The following is a 26739-nucleotide window of genomic DNA, read 5'->3' as shown; positions in this document are numbered from 1 at the left end:
TTATTTTAATGATATGTTTTTTCTTTTAATTTATTGCTCCTGTGAACGTAGACACAATACACACCAGGTATTGTTCACTTGTTGAATAAAATGAACTGAAAAAGATTTTTGAGATCGCAAGTTTATATTGATAATCTCGCGATATTAGATGCGTGTATTCGTCACGTGACATGCACGTGTCCAATCGCCTTGCAGACAACATCCAGGGAAGCGCGGTAGAATGAGGGTCCGTGTTTGAGGTCTGGACTCTGCATACAGCTGTGGTCCTTCTGTGGATGGTATTTCTTTACCTTCACCATGGCTGCTCCCATCAAAAAGCAGAAACTCCTTTATGCCCACAGCAGCTCTCAGACGTCTCGCAGCAGGTCATGTACGTCCACGGAGAATGACGGAAACAGAAGTTATGTGGAGGGATCCATAGTCCGCATCTTGATGAAAAACTTCCTGTAAGTTACCAGTCATCAGCGGAATAATGAAATGGACCAAATCTCAACAGCCAAAACCCAAAGAAGAATAGTTTATGGGAATCCATGGGGCATAAAGTAGCGATATGTTAGCGGCTAACTTTTGATACATATGTTATGATGACTAGGTGTACTAGCTAGCATACTGCAGCTAAGTTAAACTGGACTGTCAGTTAGCTGTCAAACACTGGAAAACACAACGTTAGCTAAAAACAGCTAAAGTTTCCAAAAGAGGCTCTTCTAAAACCTGCTAGTGCAGAGGGATTAGCAACAAAAATCACGTCTTAACACACAATGAATATATTCTCCATCAAATGTTATGGGTTGCATATATAACAAATATCTCAGATTTGTATTTCTTAAATATATAATATTTAAGTACAAATCTGAGATATTTGTTGTTTAATTAGCTTCCCTTTACTCGCAGTGGTAGATTAAACTACCAAACAGCTCATAATCCAATATGTACACACAAACTAGTTACAGTAGGAAAGTCAGCAAAAAATCACGTTCATTCTCAAGTCATTAAGGTGACTCAAGCAATTCTACTTAAGTAATTCACGTAAGTACATACGTGAGGAACTTGTATTTGCAGAAGTTATTCACTCAACTACATTTGTCTGACACTTTTAGTTTCTTATCAAAACACTGCATCTTCAGGTGTATTCAGATGCACTTTTGTTGGATGAAGTGTTCCTTTATGGGTTGAGAAAATTCTTATTCTCAAGATAAATAAACCCTTTAAAACTCATCTTGGATAATCTGGAACATGCAGTGTCACAAAGTTGAACGCAACTTTCTTTTTCTGATCTTAAGTAAAGTTGACTTTTTAGAGTCACACAGGACAGCAATGCCACTAAATAGGTGATCTTATCCGATGAAGAGGTGAAGTAGGGTAGATCCTTCCAATGGCAGCTAGCCAGTCAACAGGCTAACTCAGAGACTGAACAAATACAACTGGAGTAGTGTAGTCTTGATGTTTGAATTATTGTGCCCTAATGCTGCTTAATCCCAGGAAGGTAAAGTGTGCTTGAATAGGACTTAGAAGATAAGAGAATAGTCTTTCTCATAAAAATACATGGCGTTTACTTTATGATATTTCAGACTTTTGATTAGAAATTTGATTTGATTTGATCCATCTCTTCTTTATGTGAAGCACTTTGTAACATGTTGTTTTAAAAAAGTGCTCTATAAATAAAGCTTTACTTACTTACTTACTTTGTGTATCTGAAGGGTTATTTTGTTTGTCAAGTTTAATTCAAACAAAGCAGTGACGGCATGAAATCCAGAAATACCCTCCTTTTCTTCATAACAGAACTTATGACTCTGCTGTGGTGTATCCTGGACCAAGTCTGAACATGATTGTTGGAGCCAATGGAACTGGAAAATCCAGTATTGTATGTGCCATCTGCCTGGGCCTGGCAGGAAAAACTGCAGTTTTGGGTAGAGGAGACAAGGTAAAAGTATAACACTAAAACTGGTCACTTCACTCTCTCAGATGAAGGTTTGATTGAAAAGACTACTGTCTAAACTAAAATACATCATATATGTTAAAATGTACAAGGCTTAATGTTACTTATTGGTTTAATATTACTTCTACTTCTTGTTTCATTCTTGCAACATTATGTACTTATTTTGCTTTTGCAGTGCACAAATGAATTAAACTGTAATGTGTTAATTGTGGATGATGATTATTAAAATCAGACATTTACTTTTCAATAGGTTGGACTCTATGTCAAGCGTGGATGCAATAAAGGAAATATTGAGATTGAACTGTAAGTGAACATATACTTAGTGTGGTTTATAGCAATGAAATTGTGTCTTATTTAGAAGTGCAGAAATACAGCAAAAAATTTATGCTGTTGTTATTAGTGTTACTACAGCTACAGTAATAATCCTGTATTTTGTTTTTTTCTAGGTACAAAAGTGGTGGTAACGTTGTGGTTAGCAGAGAGATTTTTGTAGACAACCAGTCTCTGTGGATGCTCAATGGAAGACACTGCAACCAGAAAGCAGTGGAAGAGGAAGTCAAAGCCTTACACATCCAAGTCAGCAACCTGTGCCAGTTTCTGCCTCAGGTAAACATGTAATGGAGCTATTAATTATAAAGACACTTCATTTTCAGTTCTGGGCTATTCTCCTGCTTGGTTAAGAACACTGGTCTGCAAGTAAAATTCCTCCAGGATAAAAGTAGTGAAACTTTACCAAGTTTGAGTCACTAATAAAGAGAAATTAAGTCAAAAATGTTAGTTGGCTTTAGTTTCCAAGATACAGCCTTGAGTCAAATTGAGAAATTCTGAGAATTAATGAGAGAATAGGTTTTTACTCCAACGGAGTGTTTGTCTCAGAGCTACCAGATCTACTTCAAAACATTGTTACAGGTTCTTTATAGTGGAAGATTCATAAATCTATTGTATAAGTGTACATAAATCAATATATATGTGTAATAATACTTTATCATATACATTGAAAACATCAGCTAACCAGCACTTTTTTCATTTGTTTTCCAATTCATCTTATTAAGCTATACCAGATTTAGTGCATTCATTGTCTGAGGCAGATCATTTCTTAAAAAAAAAATAGACTGTAGAATGGAGAAGTCTGAAACATTTCAACATTTTATCTAATATATATATATATATTTTTTTTTAATTTCCTGTTGATATGGTTGTTTATTTTCTAGGAAAAAGTGGGAGAGTTTGCCAAGATGTCCAAAATTGAGCTGCTTGAGGCCACTGAAAAGTCAGTGGGGCCGCCAGAGATGTACACATACCACTGTGAACTTAAAAACTTTCGCACCAAGGAAAGGGAACTGGAGGTAACTAATACAAACATTTACAGTTTGTTCACGATCCAGTTAGTCTTTTAGATTGCACAACAGAACATAAATAAGAAGGTGGGATAAAAACCTAAATAATCATTTCTTTTTCGAGCTCCATTAACAGTAAAACTGTACTCAGGTTTTTTTAAAATCCTACTAGTGCATAGTCGCAACTTGCCCATTTTTAAAACATGGAAACAGAATAAAAGACAGATCATTGCCATCTTCAGCCTCTTCATCTGTGGTGGTGCTATTTCTCGGCTGCTTTAACATCATTTCACCTTGTTCATTTCCTCAGTAAACACATTAATGTGATTTGAACTCATTTTCAGTCAGCGCTTTATTTATTCAGTAGTAGTGGAACATGTTAAAAAAAACTTTTGCAAAATTAAATGGACTGACTTAACTTTTTAGTGCTGACTAATTCCAAAGAATCACTAGAACAGGCTCAAAACATATCCTAGCAGCACAGTGATGCAAATACCCCATAATGCAATATTATTGCAACACTGGTTTCATTATTTTTTATTTAATCTTTGTTTATCCAGGTAAAATGTTTGAGAACGAGTTCTCATTTACAAACATGACCTGGCCCAAGAGGCCTCCAGTAGGAATAAATACATATACAGGGTGGGGAAGCAAAATTTACAATATTTTGAGGCAGGGATTGAAAGACAGTGTATGACCAATTAGTTTATTGAAAGTCATGAGAATTTATTTGCCACAAGAAAATTTACATAATAGAAAATGTTTTTATTCTATGTGTCCTCCTTCTTTCTCAATAACTGCCTTCACACGCTTCCTGAAACTTGCGCAAGTGTTCCTCAAATATTGGGGTGACAACTTCTCCCATTCTTCTTTAATAGTATCTTTAAGAAAGTCGACATTGCTGTGTGATGTTCTATTGGTAGCATGTTCTAAAACGCCCTAAATAGCAGAATCCAGAGGGTTTAGATCTGGGCTAGAAGGCGGCCATAAACATGATTCCCAAAAATTGCTAAAGTTGGATTTGTTGCTGTGGTCAACAAGTGTTTCGGTGTTCTTGTGTAAGATTTTAACTTCAAATCATATTTTACTGCATTTCTAACGGTCTTGTCGTCTACCTCAAGTTCAGTTGCCATTTTTCTCATGGATTTGGTTGGATCCTTTAGGATTTTGGATTTGAGAGCTTTAATAAAAGCTTTGGTACGTTTTTTGTTGCTTCCTCCACTTCCAGACTTTCTCGTAATAGTTTTGCTCATAGTCATTCTCTTCTTTCCATTATAAACAGTCTTTATGGACACTCCAACTATTTTGAAATCTCCTTTGGTGTGACGAGTGCATTCAGCAAATCACACACTCTTTGATGTTTGCTTTCCTGATTACTCATATGGGCAAAAGTTTCTGAAAAGGTATGGATAATAGTGTTCGTTTATGACATCAATATATGTTTGGTTTCAAAACAATTGATGTAGTGCCTGCTGAGAAAAAACAACTAAATGTTCATTGTAAATTTTGCTTCCCCACCCTGTACACATAGATGCGTGTGTGTGTATATATGTGTGTGTGTGTGTATATATGTGTGTGTGTGTGTATATATATGTGTGTGTGTGTATATATATGTATGTATATATATATATATATATATGTATATATGTATGTGTGTGTGTATATGTATGTATATGTATATATGTGTATATATGTATATATATGTGTATATATGTATGTGTATATAATATATATATATATATATATATATATATATATATATATATATATATATATGTGTGTGTGTGTGTGTGTATATATGTGTATATGTGTGTGTGTGTGTATATATGTGTATATGTGTGTGTGTGTGTGTATATATATATGTGTATATGTGTGTGTGTGTATATGATAAATACATATATACATATTCACAAGTTATACATAAAACAGAAATACACATCAACATGGAGGAAGTATGTAAATCCAGAGAATCTTCAAAAAACAAATGCCTAATTTTGAATAACAGATGACCATTTCTTTTTAAAAGTGTATTTTTTTCCAGAGCAGCAGCAAACTCAGCATAGTTTTTCTATTTCTGCACTTCAGGCACTGTGCAAAACCACTGTAGGTGCTATGTCTCAGTCTGGTGATGGAAGGGAAAACTCTTGCAGATTTCCAACCTTCTTGTGGTTTGTTGTCTTTCAGAACGGTGTAAAAGAAAAGGCCAACTTTCTGGAGAAGGCTAAGCAGAGGAATGAGAGGAACAAACATGATGTGAACCGCTACTATGAAAAGAAAAGGCATCTGGATGTGATTGAGTTGCTTGAGAAGAAGAAACCATGGGTGGTGAGTGGTCTAAACAAAAACACAGAGATAAATTGGTAAGATGAAAACAGTTTTTTTTCTTCATATTTTCTCAGTGGAAAATGTGCCTTGTCTTCCCTCCATTACCAGGAGTACGAGACCACCCGTGAGGAGCTGGAGGGTGTGAAGAAGGAACGAGAGGATGCAAAAAAGCAGCTCTCTGCCCTGAGGCAGGCCCAGGCCCCCATGCTGAAGAAAATCCAGGCGATTGACAGTCAGCTGAAGCCAATGGAGGCACAAATAAAGGCTAAGGTCAGAATAAGCAGATGTCTAGAAGGGAAAAAAAAGACCCAGACAGACGTTGTCTTCGTTAGCAATTTCTTCAAACATGTTGTGTCATGAAACTACTGGTCTGATTCATTTCATATTTTAGATGTCGCTTCCTTGGGACAATGTTTACAAAATTCCTGCACAGTTTTTAGATATTTTGATTTTTGATGAATTTTTTAACTATTAAACATTTGCCTTTACTTGTAATGGACCATATTTTGATGGCTAACATGAAATTGATATGGCTGGATAGCATGGAAATGTTTAGCGATATCAATATAGTTACTATTGAGCGTTGATAGGAAGTCATACATGGACTATGATTTGGGTCCATGATCTTTGACCTTGAGTGACCTTGAAGGGACAAACTCATGGTCATCAATGTCTACATTTCAAAATCTTCTTCTCCAAAACTACTGGTCAGATTCATTTCAATTTTTTATGTAGCTTCTTTGGGACAATGTCTAACAAAGTTTGTTCACAGTTTGGAGAAATTTTGATTTTTGAAGGGGTTTTTTATGAACAATTTGCCATCACTTATACACAACTATCCCGACTTTTTTTAGTGTGTTGCAGAAATCAAAATTAAAAGGTTGAGTTGCTCAGTGAAAATATTGAAAATCTTTTCTTTTTACTTTCATCTGTTAAGTCAAATTAAATGAATCAAGATGAACTAAAATCACATCAGCCAGTTTAGTTTAAATGCTAGAAATTAAGAGTTGATGGAAAGTCTGTTTAGATGCATATTAGAAATGAATCAGAATACACTGAAAACCAGGACATCCTAACAAACAGATTATTGTTCACTCAAGAGTCCTGCCGGATATATATATATAATATATATATATATATATATATATATTATTATATGTATATATATGTATATTATAATGTATAATATTTATATATATATATATATATATATTATAGTATATATATATATGTATATATGTATATTATATGTATATGTATATATATATATATATATGTTATATGTATATGATATATGTATATATGTATATGTATATATATATATGTATATATATATGTATATATATATATATATATGTATATATTATATATATATATATATGTATATATATATATATATATATATATATATATATATATATATGTATGTATATATGTATATATGTATATATATATATATGCTCTTTGACTAAATATTCTTTTGATGCATATGAAAGCAGCATAACAATTAATGAGAAAGTCAATATAACAATGTGATTAAAAATTATAGTTTTATTCTGAAGAATAAAGTACAGTAATGTAATACTTCTGAGATGGTGATAACAGTAAAGATGAAATGGATGTTTTTCAGACCGCTGCCATCAAAGAAGCCTCTCTGAAGTGTAAACAGAAGCAGGATCAGTTGGACCGAAAACATAAAGAGGTACACAGGTTTATTTTCCTTTAATAAAAAGTGATGCTGAGAACTGACGGCCTGTACTGAACAGAGTTGATCTGTAGCGTACACTCATAATACATGACTCTGTTCATTACAGATCGAAGACATTAAGCAAAACCTGAGACTAAAGCAAACGGAAAAGGAAGACCACCAGAAGCGAATCAGCAACACCCGGCGGAACATCGAGGACTTGAAGGCAGAGCTCGCCAAAGTGGCCGATCAACCAGACGTGACGCCGCGGATAAACGAAGTCAATATGGAGCTGAGGCGCATCCAGGTGGAGAAGGCCAAGATCGAAGGAGAGAGGGCAGACCTCCGCAGGGAGAAAGACAACCTCTGTGCTGAGTACAAAAGTATGAGTTTATGACAGTTTACTTAAAGTACTGAAATGTTGAACTGTTAATTTAACCCATAAAGACCCAAACAGCCACAGATGACCAAAACCATCTACTGATCTAAACTATTTAATACCTGTTGATCCACTAATCCTATATATACATGTAAATATAAGGTGTAAAATGCAGTTTGTCATCTTTTCATGGTCATCAGATATGACCCATTTTGATGTTCAGAGGCTCCGTATTGAACATGGAAAAGACATCATCTTATACAACATTGATTCACCAGTAAAACCCATAGAGCTGGATCAATGACAGTGGATGGAGGCACTTATTTTTATGTTCAGTTACTGATAGCTTTGCTGAAAAAAGTCACTTTTTCTTCAGTTTTTGTTGTTTTTGATATAATAACCATCCACTTTACTCTGAGCTTTAATGCATCTTCATGATCAGTGAATTAAATATAGGAAAATACCAGATGTTCACTGAAAAACACGACATACAGAGGATAATTTTGTAATAAATGGCTATATTTCACTTAAGTAAAGTTAAATACAGAGAAAAAACTATTTTGGAACTGCCACAAAAGTAGCACTGGGTCTTTATGGGTTAAGAAGATTAAAGATGTGATGGTTGTTGCAGTTGAGCTCCACAACATGTGTCAGTCCTAGACTTTATAATTCTTTAAAATGATGTACGGTTACTGTCGTGGAGGCGTAAACGACAAAGAAATTCGTGGAGAATGGATTGGTTGTCAGTCAGGCCTTCCTTTATTGTGCACAAGTGAGAAACTGACAAACGAAGCTTCGCCCTCTCTCAGAAGTCAGTTCTGACCTGTCCTGGAAGTCAGTCTAACTTATAGTAGCCTGCGCTAAGCTTAAATGTGATTGGTTAATATGATGTATGACGCTGTCGCTAAGCAGAGAAAAGAAAATAAGATACAAACAGAAAGAATGCAAGACCTTGGAGTTGTCCTGGGAAGTTTTAAGGAGTTGGGTTATGCTGTATCTTGTGGTATCGTTAGAGACAAAGTAGCTTAGAAAACATGCAGGATTGAGAAACTGACTGAGAGCAAACATTCCTATCTAGGCCTGTGGTTAGAAAGAGAATGAAAACTGAAGAGCTATCATAGGTGTCTTCTAAACTAATAGAAGACTTATGGTCAGTATTAAAATCAGTATTAACATTACGTATTTTAATATATTTAACTGAACATTAATCTTCATTTGTTCATTTGTTGCCAGTGTTGGAGAAGAAGCTCAATGACATGAATAATATTATGAATGCAAAAGAAGAGAAGCTGCGGGGTCGTCACAAGGACACGTATGCTGCCCTGCAGTGGCTCAGACAGAACCGACACCTGTTTGAAGGAAATGTCCATGAGCCACTAATGCTGGTGGTGAGTCTATATGAACAAACACTATATTTATTTAATTTAACCTTTATTTAACCAGGTTGGTCCCCTTTAGATGGCGGGGGTCTCTTTTTCAAGGCAGACCTGGCCAAGACAGCAGTGATACAGTCACATCCTTACAGTTTTACAATAATAAAAGCATTTGCAAACAAAGAAAAGACATATCCAATCAAAAGCCTTAATTCAAATGTTTTAACGCTCTCTTTAAAATTAGACAAATGAATCAGTGTTTTGTAGATGGAGCTCAGACTGAAGCTTAAAAAAATTAAATAAAATCATGGAAAGGAATGCTTCTAGAACTTAAAAAAAGAGCTGACTGTTACTTGTGGTTTAAAATAAACATTTGTGGTCAAAATGTGATAAATATTTCAGAAATCGAGAGGTGGAACATAATGAAAAGAAATTGTAAATATAAAGTGAAATTAGATTAAAAACAAACCCTATTGCATTTTGTAAACATAGATTTAAGCATTGTTCCTAAAGACAAAATGAAAACATTTGTTGCAGTAGTATTAAGAATAGAATAGGACTTTATTGTCACTGTTAGAGGAACAATGGAAATCAGTTTAGGAGCTGTTTCTCTGGAGCAGCAAACACTTAAAGGAGTGATGTTTAGCTTTTTTAAATGGAATTATGCATTTTAAAACATTTCCCTGTGGTCTACATAAACTGTAAATGCTATGCTTGGGTCTGAATTCTTCATTAATTCAACTCCACAGGTCCATCTTCAACCCTATTTCTGAGTAATGACACCAGAAAGGTCGTTTTGAGCGCTGGCCCTTTAAATGCAAATGAGCCATGCCCCACCCCCTCCAGGTTGTTGGCTGTGCTGCTCTGTCCCGTTCAACCAACAACTGAACATTTTAGGTAATCGGCTCAAGTTTGGAAATATTTTCAGTATGGACTACAACCGCTGCTGCTGACAAACAATTATGTCGTACTCGGAGAAATGTTTGTTGGACGTCTTGACCTTATATGTGCAAATGTGGTGACATAACTAGTTATAGATGCAACAAATTAAAAGGGAATTAAAACAGGTAATAGAAATCCACTCAATTTTTGCCAAAATGAATATAAAGATAGCTTTGCAGCACCTGGAGAGTTCAAATTCAAACTTTATGAACTATTAGGGTCCAAATACACAAATAAATGAACCAAAGACTAATAAAAGTGGGTTTAACAAAATACCCCTTTTAAATTGCAAGAAAAGTCTGTATAAAAATGTTGCATAAATTGTATCAAAATATACAATTATATCTTGACATTTGGCTTTATTGTTTGTTGCCCAGCCTGGTGTACATGTGTTCATATAATACATGTATAGACATGCAAAAATCTCTGGGTTTGGGGACATGATAATACTGGATGTAGTTGTCCTTTTTATTAAAGTCAGCTGGTCTGTCCATCTGTCAATATTTGGAGCGTAGCTGGAAAACCTTTTAATATTTTTCACCAACTGCAATGCATTTTATACTATTGTGTTCTGTTCTTGTCCGGAACAGAAGTAGAAAAACATTTGATATTTTTTCACTAAATTACTCAAGTTAGGAAACAAGGAAATGTCACTGATGAGTATAGCTGTGTGATTTTTGTGGAGACCGGGGGATAACTCTAGATTTTATTGGTCTAATTTTTTTGACACCAACAAGTGTAAAAGTAAGTGTAAAACATCTGAAAGGATTACTTCATTCTTTTATAAAACTGTAGGTTTTTACATTGATTTTTCATGTAAAAAGCTACAGTTTTTCCAGACCTATGCACCAGATGCACTGAAGATAAGGGTACACTCTTCCATTGCTTATGGCCGTGTTCTAGAGTGGGGGAGTTCTGGGAAGAGGTTAAATTAATAATCAGGAGATCCTATCAATCAGACTAGACAGAGAGCCAAAACTTTTTTTACCTGGTCTTTACCCAGAGGGGCATAACATAAAACAGCATGAACAAATCTTTCTTAACATGTGCCTTCTACAGACAAAAAGAGTGATTGGTTTGACATGGAAAAAGATGGGCAAACCGGGTGTTACACAGTGGTTCAGAGAACTGGCTCTCTGTCTACCTCTGGAAAAAATGACTTTTATACTTAAAGGTAAACAGCACTTGTTTCATAAAGTGTGAGGACGCTTTATACAATATCTTGAGAATAATGATTTATCACAACTAATAAATGAACCTGGAGAGAAATAGCTATACCCTCTGCATATCCATGTACCTATTTTACATACGAAATCAGTAAACATATTGGTTAAAAAAAAAGCAACAGCTTTGTGTTGATGGTGTGAAATTACTGTTGATTTATTTGCTGAGCTCTAACCTCGACCCGTTTCCTTCTTCCTCAGATCAATGTGAGAGATAGTGGCTTCGCTAAGTATGTGGAGAACCACATCTCTTTCCATGACCTGCGTGCATTTGTCTTCCAGAGAAAAGACGACATGGAGAAGTTCATGTCTGAGGTCAGGGAGCAGCAGATCGTTTAAAAAGAGCTTTCCACTGTACTCCAACTGCACATATAAATAATTTCAGAACTAACAGTTTCCTTCAGCAATAATCATTTGGGTTTCATCACAGGTCCGTGACAATATGAACCTGAGAGTGAACTCCATCTCTGCTCCAGAGGATTCCTGCTCTACTAAACCCCCATCACGAAGTATTGAGTCTATGAAGTATGAAGTATTTCTATACTTATGTCCTTGTCCCTGACCTTCTGCTTCTAGCTCAGATGTTTTAATAGGCTTTTGTTAATGTTTCATTTGCAGGGGTTTTGGGTTCTTCTCTTACCTGCGTGAACTGTTTGATGCCCCTGAAGAGGTGATGAGTTATCTCTGCCACCAGTACAGGGTTCATGACGTCCCTGTGGGCAACGATCAAACCAAAGCCATGATTAAAATGGTATGCTCAGTTTCCCAAAACTTTTAAAATGTAATATCAAATAAATTAAATCCGTTCTCGGTTCATGAATTGTGTATCCAATTTCATGCTTGTGGTACAAAACAAATATTGTTTCATATTTTACTCCGCTCTGTTGTGCATGATCATTTAATGTCACAGGCTGTGAATCAGTGTCTGTATGGATAGGTTTTGTGTCGTCTTTATTCAGCAAATATGAGGTACAGTATATTTATCTTAAACCATTTCTTAGTGTCTGTATCATGATGCGAGTCAGTTACACACTGGGTCTCTGATAAAAGTTATGTTTAGGTCAACATGAATTTTTATTTTTTTTTTAATTGATATTTTATAAACAACAAAAAATCAAACAAACAAACCTTGCTTGTGTGGCAACACTACATTCACATTATTGAGTGGTTTCCATCCACTGAAACAGAATAGGGTTTTATTTTGTGATGGTTTTAGCAAATGTTGCATTTGTAGACAGTGAATTGTAGTACTTTTAAAACCGCAAACAGGAGCAGATGGGTGCTTCCATGAAACTGGTCCCAAAAAACAGGACATGGGGCTAAAAATTCAAACCAGATGTAGACTAATGTTATGAAGCAAGTTGGGAAGCACTTTGGGTCTATTTTAAAAATAAATATTTACTTAGATAAAAGATAAACTATTTTCAGATAAAACACATTTGTATATATATATATATATATATATATATATATATATATATATATATTTTTTTTTATACTAACATCCGCATGTAACACGGTAAAAAGGACACAAAAGTTATGCGAATATCTTTTTATTCTCTCACAGGTACATTTTGGGAATGTAACTAATTATGCAAGGGAGAGTGTTTCACAAAAATGGCCGTTGTTGCAAAATCTCTCACGATTTTTTTGTGTTTAAATGGGCAAGTTCCGCATGTAACACAAGTGGACATGATGGGTTACATGCAAAACCTGGAATGAGACTACCAATTCATGAAAAACCTGTATGTCTGGATTAGAAAAACCACTAGGATCCTCAAATTTAACACACTGTCTTTATTTATAGTGGTATGTAAGACCATGTCAAGCCATGTTTTCCAGATCAAATGCACTGACACATAGGTAGTTTTTCCCGTCCCAATTTTGGTCCCATTTTTGGCCCCAATATTTTTAAAATTCATTAATTTTTGGGATGGCTCAGAGCAAGAGTATACTTTTTTTTGCATTTATCTGAGGTCATCATTAGGTACATCCTGGGGGGAAATATGTCTAAATTTCTCTTTTATTATTGGGTCTAAAAAAGCTGGCAAAGTGCCAGAAACCAAAATAAACCCAGTTTTATAGAAGCACCCAGATGGAAACAAGGATTCTTAATAAATATGACCATTCGTACTTACTAAACACAATATTTTAGAACTAAAGGCCTGTCTCTAATATAAATCCTGATAAGGGGCTGGGACCTGCTATAGCCAAAGTATGTGAAGGTCCTTGCAATTATTTGAGGAAATATGGTGTACTACCATGCTATAAAATTAGTTATACTGTTGTTGAAATGTTTGACCATGTTATTCACCTGTAATTAGATTAGAAAGAGCTTTATAAGTCCCTTGGGCAGAACCCTTAGGAAGTTGAGGTTTCCACTAGCAACACAACACATTTAACTGTATTTAGTTTAGTTTTGTTTTTTGTCCATTGTTTTTTTTTTGTGTTGTTTCCAGGTAATACGGGAGCCTTACATCAAGGTATTCTACACTAAAGAGGAGAGATACATGGTGAAGAGATCCCATTATTCCAGTCAGATCAGCACCAGTAACTCTGCAGTGCACCCCTCCCAGTATCTCTTCATAGCGGTGGACGCTGAACAAAGACGACAGCTGGAGGAGCAGATGAAGGTGAAGGGAAACACATTTACAGTAAAAGGAATAAAATCCAAAGCATGGTCTCAGTTGTTTTTTTTTTTTTTTTTTTGTCTCTCACCTTGCCCAGGCCTGCCAGTCTAGGCTGCAGGAAATTGACAATCGGATTAAGGCCCTGCAAAAGGAAGCTTCAGCGCTGGATCGGCGTGACAATGAGCTGTTGGCAGAAAAGAAGCGCTTGTCTGAGCTGAAAGGCAAAAAACGACAACTTGAGCAGAAAATCAGCACCAAACAGGACAGGTAATAATACACTATGTTTTCTCTTTATTGCCTCTATGTTGTACACATAACTGTTTTGTTTAAGATAAATGTTATTGCATATTTTACACTGAGTTATTCTTTTCTTTTCTTTTTTTTTTCTGCGTTCAGTCTAAAGCAGATGGAGAATAGCACTATTGACATGAAGAAGATTGAAGAAGAGACACGAGAAAAAATCACAAATGTCAATTCTCAGAAGGTGGCCATTGTTGGTGCATTCATGGCCCAGATGAAGGTGTGGAAAACTGAACTGTGCACTGTAATGTAGGATGAGATGAGGTGATCTTTCCAAAAGTAATGGTGAAGAGTTGAAATCCTCTAGATGAGTAAAATACCAAGACCACATTTTGAAGACGTTGCACTACAAGTAAAGGTTCTGCTTTAAAAACCTTCAGTAAAAGTATGTGTAAAATGATGAAAGGTTTTAGATTAATATTACTTCTGCAATGTGTGTGTTATGTTTTACAACTGTAGATGTTTAAGGTTCAACTACACTTTGCTAATTTAGTTTATATTTTGTTAATATTGTCCACTCACTGTCCTGTCCAAGTCTTGTATTTCTACAAAGCCAAATTTTCAGATGAGTGACCTTGCATTTTACAGCAAATTTCAAGAGGGTTTATTTGATTTAAGAAGGAAAATAATTTATTGAACCCAGAAAAAAAGCATTTAATTCTTCAGTTTATCACAAACCTTCAAATTCAACACATTTTGATATACGTATGAAGTAACTTTAAATGGAAATGCTCACATTGTATTTAGGTGTAGCAAATGAAAAAAAAAAAAACATGTACTTCCGTTTCACCACTGAAATAGGCAAACTTACAAAGTTTATTTAACTAATATTATAGCTGGTTAACAGTATTTGAGTCGCTGTTGGGGAGTTGAATCTACAAAAGTTGCAAAAATAGAAGCTTGGTGATGATTATTGATGACGTTCAGAAATGCAGGGGTTTGTTTTCTTTTAATTTCTGAAAGTAAAGATTTTTCTTGTGTTCTTTCTTCCTTGATGTATTTGTCTTTGCTGAAGTTGAGAGCCAAGCTGACAATGGAGAAGGTGTACCTGGCTCTGGAGACGGTGGGGCTGACGGCTGAGAAGACCAAGCTAGAGAATGACTGTAGAGAAGGTGCCTCTGAACTCAAGGCCACTGATGTAAGTGTTTACATACATGACGATAATACACATGCCAGGAAGCATCTTCTCGACTGAGGAAAAAAATGTCAAAATGTATGTTTTGCTGCTGCATTGATCATAAAATTCTCATTCAAGGTTCTCATGTTCATGAAAAACTGCGAAAAGTCATGAAAGTTTAAAGTTTGGACAAATTGAATTGAAAGTTTTGAAAAAGTCACATTAAAAAAATAGAGAGATAAACTGGTCAGCAAAATGAGCTGTTTTGGGATCAAAACTGACTACTGATGATTAAAACTGAAATATCATCCAAATATTTACATACGAAACTAAAAATAACACTAAAATACACTCCAAATATTAAATGTAAGACTCAAGCCACAGATTGTTTTCAATGAAATGCTGTGAAATTCAGGCAGTGTACAGGGTGGGGAAGCAAAATTTACAATATTTTGAGGCAGGGATTGAAAGACAGTGTATGACCAATTAGTTTATTGAAAGTCATGAGAATTTATTTGCCACAAGAAAATTTGCATCATAGAAAATGTTTTTATTCTATGTGTCCTCCTCCTTTCTCAATAACTGCCTTCACACGCTTCCTGAAACTTGCACAAGTGTTCCTCAGATATTCGGGTGACAGCTTCTCCCATTCTTCTTTAACAGTATCTTTAAGAAAGTCGACATTGCTGTGTGATGTTCTATTGGTAGCATGTTCTAAAACGCCCCAAATAGCATAATCCAGAGGGTTTAGATCTGGGCTAGAAGGCGGCCATAAACATGATACCCAAAAATTGCTAAAGTTGGATTTGTTGCTGTTGTCAACAAGTGTTTTGGTGTTCTTGTGTAAGATTTTAACTTCAAATCATATTTTACTGCATTTCTAACGGTCTTGTCATCTACCTCAAGTTCAGTTGCCATGTTTCCCATGGATTTGGTTGGATCCTTTAGGATTTTGGATTTGAGAGCTTTAATAAAAGCTTTGGTACGTTTTTTTGTTGCTTCCTCCACTTCCAGACTTTCTCGTAATAGTTTTGCTCATAGTCATTCTCTTCTTTCCATTATAAACAGTCTTTATGGACACTGCAACTATTTTTGAAATCTCCTTTGGTGTGACGAGTGCATTCAGCAAATCACACACTCTTTGACGTTTGCTTTCCTGATTACTCATATGGGCAAAAGTTTCTGAAAAGGTATGGATAATAGTGTTAGGTATGATTATGACATCAATATATGTTTGGTTTCAAAACAATTGATGTAGCGCCTGCTGAGAAAAAAACAACTAAATGTTCATTGTAAATTTTGCTTCCCCACCCTGTATATACAGAAATGTCATTTCAGTGAAAGAAATAACATTTTGGAGCAGTGACAGTAATGACCTGTTTTGTGTTGTTGTTTGACTAATTTATATTGTTTCCATCCTAAAAAATATCTTATAGCTTATAATTTTTCATAGTATTGAAAATGAATATGAAAAATGAATTTTAAAAACTTGGTGTTTAGTTAATTTTTATATTAGATATAGGACAAAAGGAAGTTTGTCATCCAATATTTACAGCAAAATTCACTTAATGCACTAAATCAAAAAGTTAAAACATTCAGGATCACAAGATGAAAACAGCAAAATTCAGATTAAAGTACAATTTAGTTAATATGCTTAAAGGTAAAAAAAAATGGCCAAATTATGTCAGTGGTGACTGTTTTTGTTAATGTGTTTATTTTGTTATTTTTTAAACACACATAAAACAGAATAGAACAAATACAAGCAGGAACTGGTAAAAAAAAAAATCTATATATATGAGAGGTACAATATATATTATGTAGTATAGAATACAATGGGCAGTAGGTAAAAAGAAAAAAAAATTAGGGCCATTTTTACACAAATGCTCCTGTCATCATAGTAGATATGTTCAGATTAACATAGTTTGGGGATGGTTCCCATATTCTTTCAGAGGCGTTGATCTTTTGGTGCATAATACAGGTCAGAAAGTCCAGGGGTGTGTATTCCATTAATATCCTATCCCACCCCACAACTGAGGGGGCTTTATCTAAAATCCCGGACATTTTGTTTTGTAAAATGTGTGAGGATTCTGGTTATTTCATTGTTCATTTCATTTTTTTTAACTGTGTCCTTAATAAACCCATGGGATATCTGTGTTCTTGCAGCAAAGATGCGCCCGTTTGGAGCAGAGGAAGATCCACCTGACAGGACAATGCAAAGGCCTGTTGAAGAGGGCGAAGGAGATCTGTCGGATGCAGGGGGATCAGTCTTTACCTGAAGACTTACGTAATGTCAGTGTTCATTAATAAAAAAAACAGATATCTGTGGTGTTTACTGGATCACCTTAGACTCGAGGAATCAAAAACTGTCATAAATACATCTTTTTCCATACGTTTGTGTGTGTATTTTCACAGGCTTTCAGCAAACTGCCCGACACTCCAGATGAGATCGATGCCATGTTGAATGAGGAACATTCCAGAGCAGAGTGTTTCACTAGCCTCAGCGAAAGTGTGAGAGCACATCGCAGTCTCTGCTGAAGTTTTAATTGCGTTTAAGATGAGTAGTTGAAACCAGTGGTTCTCAACTGGTCTGGCTTCAGGACCCACTATCACCCCTTAATGGCAAGCCGTGACCCAAATTGATAAAAGTTAAACTCAAATTTATTTAATGGAAAGGTGGTGTGTTTTGAACCTGAGAAAATAGAGTATCACAGTTTGAAAACGCAGAAGACAAGTTTAATGATAAACCAAAATGACCAGCAGGTGGCGATGCTAAAGAGGGAAATATTCCCTTTTACACCTAATTGGGTTCAATTTAGCCAAAACTAAAAAGTGCACTCTATTAAAAATTAAAGTGCATTCAGTGACTTATTCAAGCTTTAAACGGCCTGGGGTTTTTGTCCTCCGTATCTGATGTAGTTGTTGTTCTACCTGACTTTCTCCATGATAAGAATAGAAACTTTTGGGTCTTATGCTGTAAAATGTCTGGTGTTAATTAGCCTTATAGTGCATTACAGCCACCTACTGTTGGGGAGTGTGAATGGACGGCACTCTGCTAAATAAAAAAAAAGCACAGAATTTGTTTCATAACATTATTTTTTGCCCAGGTAAGGTGAGAATCACTGGTTTAAAGGAAGGTAGAGTTTAGTTAGATTCCATGTTTGGTTTGGATCATCAGCGTAAATGTTTCCCTCTTTACTGTCTGTGGTTTAAAGGTTGTGGAGGAGTACAACAGAAGAGAGCAAGAGATCAAACAGTTGGAGAAGGAGCTACAAGATAAGAACAACACCCTAAATGCCTACCGACAGAACATATCAGAGGTGCACAAATGCTCCTGTTTACTTTAACAAAACTGTCTCCCTGTTGGTACTTGATGACGTGTCATTAGTTTTTCCCTTTCATGTGGTGAGGCCTATTTAATCAGAACAGTCTGATTTCTTTCAGTGTGAGTTTTCTGTGTAAATGTATAATATGTAGTGACTCTGGTCTGTTCTCGTCTCAGGCAAAGGATCGCTGGTTGAACCCTCTGAAGCAGCTGGTGGAACAGATCAATGACAGGTTCAGTGACTTCTTCCGCTCCATGCAGTGTGCCGGAGAGGTCGATCTGCACTCGGAGAACGAGGTTTGTGCAGATTCACTGGCTTTGAATTAATATATACACACTTGACACTTGATCTGACATTGCAGCAGGTTTTTGCATAAACCTAAATTAGTTCCTTAATCCTTTCAACTCATCATCCGATGATTTGACCATTTAGGATTTTTATTTTTGCCCCTTTTTCAAATGCATTCTTTCATCAACTTTAGGAGGAGTATGACAAGTATGGGATCCGGATTCGGGTGAAGTTCCACAGCCACACTCAGCTCCATGAGCTGACGCCCCACCATCAGAGCGGAGGTGAACGTAGTGTCTCCACGATGCTCTACCTGATGGCCCTGCAGGAGCTCAACCGTTGCCCCTTCAGAGTGGTGGATGAAATTAACCAGGTAGGATCGTGTTTTGGAAAAGGAGAGTAGGATAGAAGAAAGTTTAGTGAGGTTCTTTATTCACAAATAAAAAATTTTACCTGAAAATAATACACTGGAATAAAATAGAAGTATGTATTCATGAGTGTAGAACTATGTCAAAAAGGGTATTGTCATATTTTTTCTCACTTTAGAATAACCCACTGATATCTGCAGTTGCTGTTCACATCATGTTTTGACAGTTGCTCTGAACAGATTGCTTTTTCCTCTGTTCTGTTTTATAGTGAGTGGTATCTAGCATTAATGTCCATTTCCATCACCTACTATGTTTGAGTGGATCAGAGCTAATATCGCCCTAAAATAGTGGCGGCTGTGGCTCAGGGGGTAGAGCAGTCATGTTGTACTGTTGTGTCCTTGGGCAAGACCCTTCACCAACCTTGCCTCCAGTACTCCTGTGTCACTCACACTGGTGTGCGAATGTTTGGTGGTGGTTTGGCGTTGATTGGCAGCCCATCAGTCTGCCCCAGGGCAGCTGTGGATAGAGATGTACTTTACCATCACCAGTGTGTGAATGTGAGAGCGAATGAATCAAAAATGTAAGGCACTTTGAGTGCCTTGGAAAGCACTATAGAAATCCAATCATTTATTATTATAATTAAAAATTCCAGATCTGACAAAATAACTACTAATGTGTTTAGACTCAGGGTGTAACTCAGGGTGCTCTTATGTTGAAAGGCTGGAGCACAGGAAGTAGTGTGAGTACGAGTGAGCTCCGTCTGTGATGTTAACAGTCAATGTGGGAATAAGATGGTATTAAACCATAATAAACCCATCTCATTGTAGAGCTGTTGGAATTCAATTATTAACACACATCAGCTTCCTCCCATTATTTCTATATAGTATAGTTATTTATCACAGATCAGCAGTGAATAACTGATATCTCGACAATTTGTAGAAATGGCTTTTAGTGAAACATGTGAGATCATGGATTACTGATAAATGCACCAGACTAATTAACTCATGATTTGAGGATAATGGCATTAGAAAACAAATCCAAGCACAGACTTCCTTATCTTCTGTGGATTTTTTTTTCACTGTTAGTGCAGATGTCATTGTTAAACCTCCTTGTGTCCATCTGTAGGGAATGGATCCTATAAATGAGAGAAGAGTCTTTGACATCGTGGTCCGCACAGCCTGCAAGGAGAACATCCCAGTACTTCTTTATAACACCCAAAGTAAGTGTGTGTGCGCGTGTGTGTGTGTTCACCTGGTTCTGAATGAGCTGCCTTGGTAAATAGCTGGATCTTAACGGTGTTTGCTGTCCTGTTGTGCTCATTTGCAGCTGCTGCAGAATCTGCAGTACGCTGAGGAGATGACCATCCTGTTTGTCCACAACGGCCCCCACATGCTTCCCCCATGCCAGTGGGACGAGAAGGCATTCATCAAACAGTGTCTCGCAAGAAAAGCCAAGGAGTGAATCCACCTGATCTGTCTCCGTTGTATCATTTTAAGTTCTGCTCGGAAATGTTTGACTTCGAGCGATTGTTATTATCAGCTTTATTTCATGTGGAACCTGCCATGTTTAATATTTTGAGAGGGTTTCAATTTATAAATGTTTGTGTAAAATCTTGAATTATTTAGTTTTGATCTGTGATCAAACTTGTTTTATTTTCCACTACTGCTGCTCCTTCAGAGTGGTGGATGAATATCTGTGGTTGTTCAAATACAATATTCAAATAAAATGTATATTTTCTGTTGTCGCTTTAGATTTTCTGTTGAAACTGTGTTGATTATACTGCTGACTACACTACACGATGGCACACATCATATGTGTCAAACAGTTTCATAGATTTTCAAACAGGCCTTCTTTTGCTCAGGTTGATTTCTTAAACATTAGTGATACTCTAAGAACTCCTAAGTCAAAATTAATCGGTATTTAGGTGACAGATGATATTTATTACACAGTGATTTATTGCCCATCATATTTTATTTATGGGACTAAGTTTTTTACATAATATAATTAAAATTCCTATGTGGTTTCTTCACATTCATCACCTGTAAGTGTATTATTTTCATTGCAGGAACTGTAATGACCAATGTCGTACACAAAAGCAGTTAAAGAACCCTTTTATTCAACAGGCTCTGATGTTGATGTTACAGGTAATGTTGAAGGCTTCATGTTGACTGGATACTTTAAGAAGCTGAAGCTCAAAATCAAAAAGGCCTATGTAAGGAAAAAAACATTGATATTTTGAGCACTGAGCAGCACACCAATAATGTGGCAATGAGGCTTAAACGTGTTTGTACTTTTACATGTGCTAAAATAAGGAATCATCTCCGTGTAACTGAAGCACCTTTACTTAATGCTGTAAATAGAGCGTCGCTGTGGGTCAATCCACACTCTGATGTTTTCCTCCCATTCACTGACGACAGGATCCTGCTTGTCAGGGTTTCTGGAAAGTACAGACAATCAGGGTTGAGTCTGTCAACTGCATTTTACTTCAAAATCATAAATGTGGTATCACATAAATGCCAAAACACCCACTGGTGGTCTTCAGGGATGGTCTCTTTCTGGTATAAAACCTGGTTCTTGCTCCTGAAGCAGTCCTTGTGCTGATCATAGATGGTCTTTAAATGAAAATCGAGGCTGTCTTTTGGAGCCTAAAGTCAGGGGGGAAAATGATGCAGTGAAATTTGGAAAGTTATTCCGATCTGAATTGTCCACAGGGCTTATTACCTGATGCTCATGATGTCTAACACTGCGCCGGCTGCTGGAAATTGTAGCTCTGTCATGAAGGCGACTCCAGGGCTCTTCAGTTTGGACAAGGTGAGTTGGTTTATCACTTATTTTTCTCTGCAAAGATAAAGAAAAGAATAGAACAAAATGTAGTAACCATTGCATAAAAAGGTACTGGTACTTAAATACTTAGATTTTGTGCAAATGTACAAAACCTGTACCTTTAACTCCATTACATTTGATTTTGGTCTTTAGTTTTTTTAATTCCATTGTCCCATAGCTGAAAACAGGCCTGTTTTTCTAAGCTCATGACAAGTTGATTTTTAGAGATAGGACTGCAATGCAAAAACATGATCTTGTAGAATGTGATGAAATGCTGTAGATTTAACTAGCCAAGAGTATATCAAGGAGTTAAACTGCATGCATATTTATAATATTTACATGAATATATGCGCCAATCAGATTTTCTCATTCCAAAGGTACCTGTCGGTGGGTGGGAGAGATTAGGCAGCAAGTGAACATGTAGACTTTAGGGTCAATGTGTTGGAAACTTCAAAATGGACAAGAGGATGGATATGAGCGACTCTGACAAAGGTGAAATTGGGATGAATCACTGGATCTGAACATCTCCAGAACTTGTTGGACATTCCCAATGTAAAGTGGTTTGTACTTTCCAAATGTGAGTCGAACATACAGTATATAGGATCGCAACATTATTACCAACTGTCTAATATGTGTAATTCCTCTGTTTCCACAAAAACTCTGACCCAAGGCCTAAACTCCACCAGACCTCTAAAGGTGTGCTGATGTATCTGGACTAAGACCTTATCAGCAGATCCTTGAAGTCCAGGAAGTAGAGGTGGACCTCCATGGATCAGATTTATTTGTCCAACTCCTCCCATAGATGATCAACTAGCCTGAGATTAGAATGTCCTTCCTTAGTCCATTTTTGGTCTGTACTAAAACTACGTAGACCAGGAACAAACAACAGGACCTGCAGTTGTACAGATGCTCTGACCCGGTCATCACTGTTATAAAGTGGACCTGGTCAAAGTTACTCATTATGTTTCTCATTTTGCTGCTTCACACACACATCACCTTCAATGAATAAATGGTCACCTGCTGCCAAATATATCAAATGCAGTGAAAGGTACTAATGTAATGAAATAACCAATATTTTTTCCCTTTCTCCTGTCAGTGGTTAGAATGTTGTAACTGATACATGAATGCAGCAGAAATATGAATAAAAACACCTAAAGGGGTCATTTTACTTCAGAATGACGATTTTAAAGAAGCTGAGTCAGTGGTTCCCAACCTTTTTTGGGCCGTGACCCCATTTTAACATCACAAATTTCTGGCAACCCTGACTTTTTTTTTTTTTTTTTGGCTAAAATTAATTTGTTTTTGATCATGTAATAGTTTGCTATACTATGTTGCAGATAAACATTAATTTTAGATGACATTTAGTCTATATAATGTATATTATTATGGACGGAGGCAGAAAAGCCAGGTGGAGATTACTGCACAAAGGGAGAATTTGATTTTCCTTGGTCAGGATATGTACAGTCAGTCCAGCTTGGATTTACAAGGCTGACAATTAATACTGAACAAACAAGAACTAAAACTATGAATTATGAAAGAGCTGCAGCATCTGAAACTGACCACAATGAACATTTGAAGATAAACAGAACCACAGTGCTTCAGTTTCAGCTTCACAGTTTGTCATGTCTTTTATGGTTTGATTGTCTGTCAACTCATATTTTTTTACTAGTAAGCTTTTTGTCTTTTTTTTTTTTTTTTAATCAATTACTAGAAATTTCAGGTGACCCCATTTGAATTCCAGGAGACCCCATGTGGGGTCCCGACCCCAAGGTTGAAAAACAGTGCATTAACTGCTCCCAATCTCCTTTTTAAGGTTGTTTGGTACGGTCTGTTCTTCCTCAAACTGATAAAATATTGTGCCACAAGCATCTGAAACCAGTGTGCACATTTGAATGCAGGGGTTAAACTAGTGGTTCCCAACCTTTTTTGGCTCGTGACCTCATTTTAACCCTTTCATGCATGAATTATGAGAAATGCAGTAATGTCCCATCAGAGAGCGAACTTTAATTGATTGCCATTCCAACACTTATTTCAATATAAAGTAGCTCCTTGTTTTGGATAATCTCTTATTGTCCAACTAAAGCAAAAATGAATTTAAAAGTAAAAATGTGGGTCAAATTGTCTCTAAAATGTCCCTTCAGAGAGATTTTGAATACCGTCTTTTGACCCTAACCAAGTTAATTTTTCTGAGTGTTTTTATTCCTCTTTAGGCATGAAAAAAACAATGCGATTGAAAATTTTTTTATGAACCTATTTTTCATGGAGTTGCAAAAATATCCACTCAGCTGGACATCATGCATTTAATTTTTGAAGCAAAGAAACATGTATTTACTTATACACTGTGTGAAAACTATGAAATAATTTTTTTAATGCTGCAAATCTGATGTTTTGTCAAATTTTAACATACTCTAATATTAGTTATTGAGATAATATGCAAAAAAAACACAAAAAACAAAAAAACAACCTTTTTGTTTAAGAAAAAATGGTTAATTACAGTCTATTAACAATAACAAGCAATTGGTTTACACTCAAACATGTTACTGCAGATCAGATTTATCAAAAACAGCAAAGTTACAATAATGGTATGAATTACAGTGTATGGGATGATGCATAGGTGTCCACTGTGTTGGCTGATATGGAACTAAAATAATAAAACCCATGAATATAAAAAGAACAGCTGTAGAATAGCTGTCCACTGCAGTGACCACTATGCACGAAAGGGTTAACATCACAAATTTCTGGTGACCCCAGACATTCAAAACAGATTTTTTTTTTTTTTTTGCAAAAATTAATTTGTTTTTGATCATGTAACAGTTTGCTATAATATGTTGCAAATAAACGTTGATTTTAGTCGAAATTTAGGTTATATATAAATTTTTAGTAAGTTTGATTTTTTTTTTTTTTAAACATTTTTTATCATTTACTATAAATTTCAGATGACCCCATTTGAATTCCAGGCGACCCCATGTGGGGTCCTGACCCCAAGGTTGAAAAAACACTGAGCTGAGTTCTTCCTCCACTATTGTATAAGGTGTTGTTGAATATATGATGATACTAAGACGTAGAACGTCGTCCTGCCATCAGGTGGGTGTTGGTGTAAAATGTAGGTCCCAGTGAACGCAGCCTTTTCCGCCCACCTGCTGAGGCCGGAAGCCGCTGAAGGTGAAGTCATTCTCCAGCTTTGCGGAGGGAAACGGATCCCGTTTGGACATGTTCATGTGGCCCAGTACTGAAACAGCTTTAACACCAATTAGCCAAGATATACTGTTGGCAGATATAGCTTCTGTTTTAGCATAAAGCTAAGCGGATGATTACAATGTGGTTGCTAAGCGACTGGAAAGAAGTTCCGGTATGACTTTTCAGATTAAAAGGCTCATTGTTTTTAAACTATTTCATGTGGCAGCTGTACTGTACTACTGCACACACCAAAGAGTCCATTTAGCATCAGACAATGGAAAAATTTAATAGTTATTCTGTTTTTTGGTCACATATTTAAAATAATGTTTATTAGTTTAGTTTCCAAATCTATGTTAGTAATGAGAATAGACATAAGTATACAAAAACATTTGAAACAAAGTGATTAAGTTAATGAGCTATAAACTGCACACAGACACATTTTTAACATTTTTTATTTATTTGTTTATTTATTTGTTTGTTTGTTTATCCATTTATTGCTAGAAAATAGCTATATTTAGCCCTTTCATGCATGAATTACAAGAGCCTTAATCTAGATTTTTTTCTCCTGAGTGTTGTTATTCCTCTAGGCATTAAAAAACAATGCAATTGAAAACATTTTTATGAACCTATTTTTTATGGAGTTGCAAAAATGTCCACTCAGCTGGACACCCTACATTTAATTTTTGAAGAAATTTAAAACTGACGTACTGTGTGAAAACTATGAAATAATATTTTTAATGCAGCTTATCTGATGTTTTAACATACTCTGATACTAGTTATTACTTACTTCATGGAGATAATATGCAAAAAAAAAAAAAAAAATTGTTAAAAAAACCCAAAACAAACCCTGTTAATTACAGTCTAATAACAATAACAAGCAATTCATTTACACTCAAACATATTAGTGCAGATCAGTTTTATGAAGAACAGCAAAGTTACAGTAGTGGTATGAATATCAGTGTATGGGATGATGCATGAGCGTCCACTGTGTTGGCTGATATGGAATTAAAACAACAAAACAACTTTGAATAGCTGTCCACTGTAGTGACCACTGTGCATAAAGGGTTAAAAAATTTAAAAAGAAAGAAAGGGAGTTTTATTTTACGAGAAATTTGACAAAGTTCAAAGTTGAAATATGTCATAATTAAGTCATAATTAAAGTCATAATTATTCTAATAATTCTGCCAAATATTTTAGTTCAGTTGGATGTTTATTCATTCATTCCCAATGACACAAAGGCTCAGGCCACTATTACCAAATTCCCGGCTGTCCTAAACACATCATCAGTCTCAGTCCCACCGCTGTGATTTTTACTTCATTTGTGTTTTATTTATGGACATCTTTACTGTTTCGTTATTCTTTTGATTTATGTGAAGACTTTTCAAATAACTCTGCATCTTTATTCTGGTAAAATTATGAGTTATTGTCTTTTTCTTATCTGTGTTTTTTTTAATCCTCGTTGTTATATAAAGCTCAGATATTTGCAGTTATTTGCAGCTTTGTTTGTTTGT

The 26739-nt window shown here is 35.8% G+C and overlaps 2 protein-coding genes across 2 annotated transcripts; one reads left to right on the top strand and one right to left on the bottom strand.

Moving 5' to 3' along the window:
- The first annotated feature begins 201 nt into the window (after positions 1-201).
- Positions 202-20980, top strand: LOC115422993 (structural maintenance of chromosomes protein 5-like). The gene is given in 25 exon segments (XM_030139659.1): positions 202-446; positions 1780-1921; positions 2187-2239; positions 2383-2542; positions 3148-3282; positions 5458-5598; positions 5707-5868; positions 7229-7300; positions 7413-7668; positions 8898-9052; positions 11404-11517; positions 11633-11727; positions 11821-11953; positions 13662-13835; positions 13930-14099; positions 14229-14352; positions 15148-15270; positions 17413-17538; positions 17662-17757; positions 18462-18566; positions 18749-18868; positions 19054-19233; positions 20354-20412; positions 20414-20447; positions 20555-20980. Coding segments are annotated over 25 exon segments (3213 nt in total). The 5' UTR covers positions 202-297; the 3' UTR covers positions 20690-20980.
- Positions 20981-21310: 330 nt separating this feature from the next.
- LOC115422936 (uncharacterized protein C1orf194 homolog) lies at positions 21311-25354 on the bottom strand. The gene is made up of 5 exons (XM_030139570.1): positions 25189-25354; positions 21950-22066; positions 21758-21873; positions 21567-21665; positions 21311-21436 (listed from the first exon to the last, which is right to left on the bottom strand). The coding sequence occupies exons 1-4, from the start codon at positions 25267-25269 to the stop codon at positions 21569-21571; spliced, it is 411 nt and encodes a 136-aa protein (XP_029995430.1). The 5' UTR covers positions 25270-25354; the 3' UTR covers positions 21311-21436; positions 21567-21568.
- Between the last annotated feature and the right edge of the window lie 1385 nt (positions 25355-26739).

This window comes from Sphaeramia orbicularis, chromosome 7 (genome assembly GCF_902148855.1).
Source record: "Sphaeramia orbicularis chromosome 7, fSphaOr1.1, whole genome shotgun sequence".
Taxonomy (NCBI): domain Eukaryota; kingdom Metazoa; phylum Chordata; class Actinopteri; order Kurtiformes; family Apogonidae; genus Sphaeramia; species Sphaeramia orbicularis.
The sequence above is the reverse complement of the archived record's forward strand: the minus strand, read 5'-3'. Positions and strand labels throughout refer to the sequence as shown.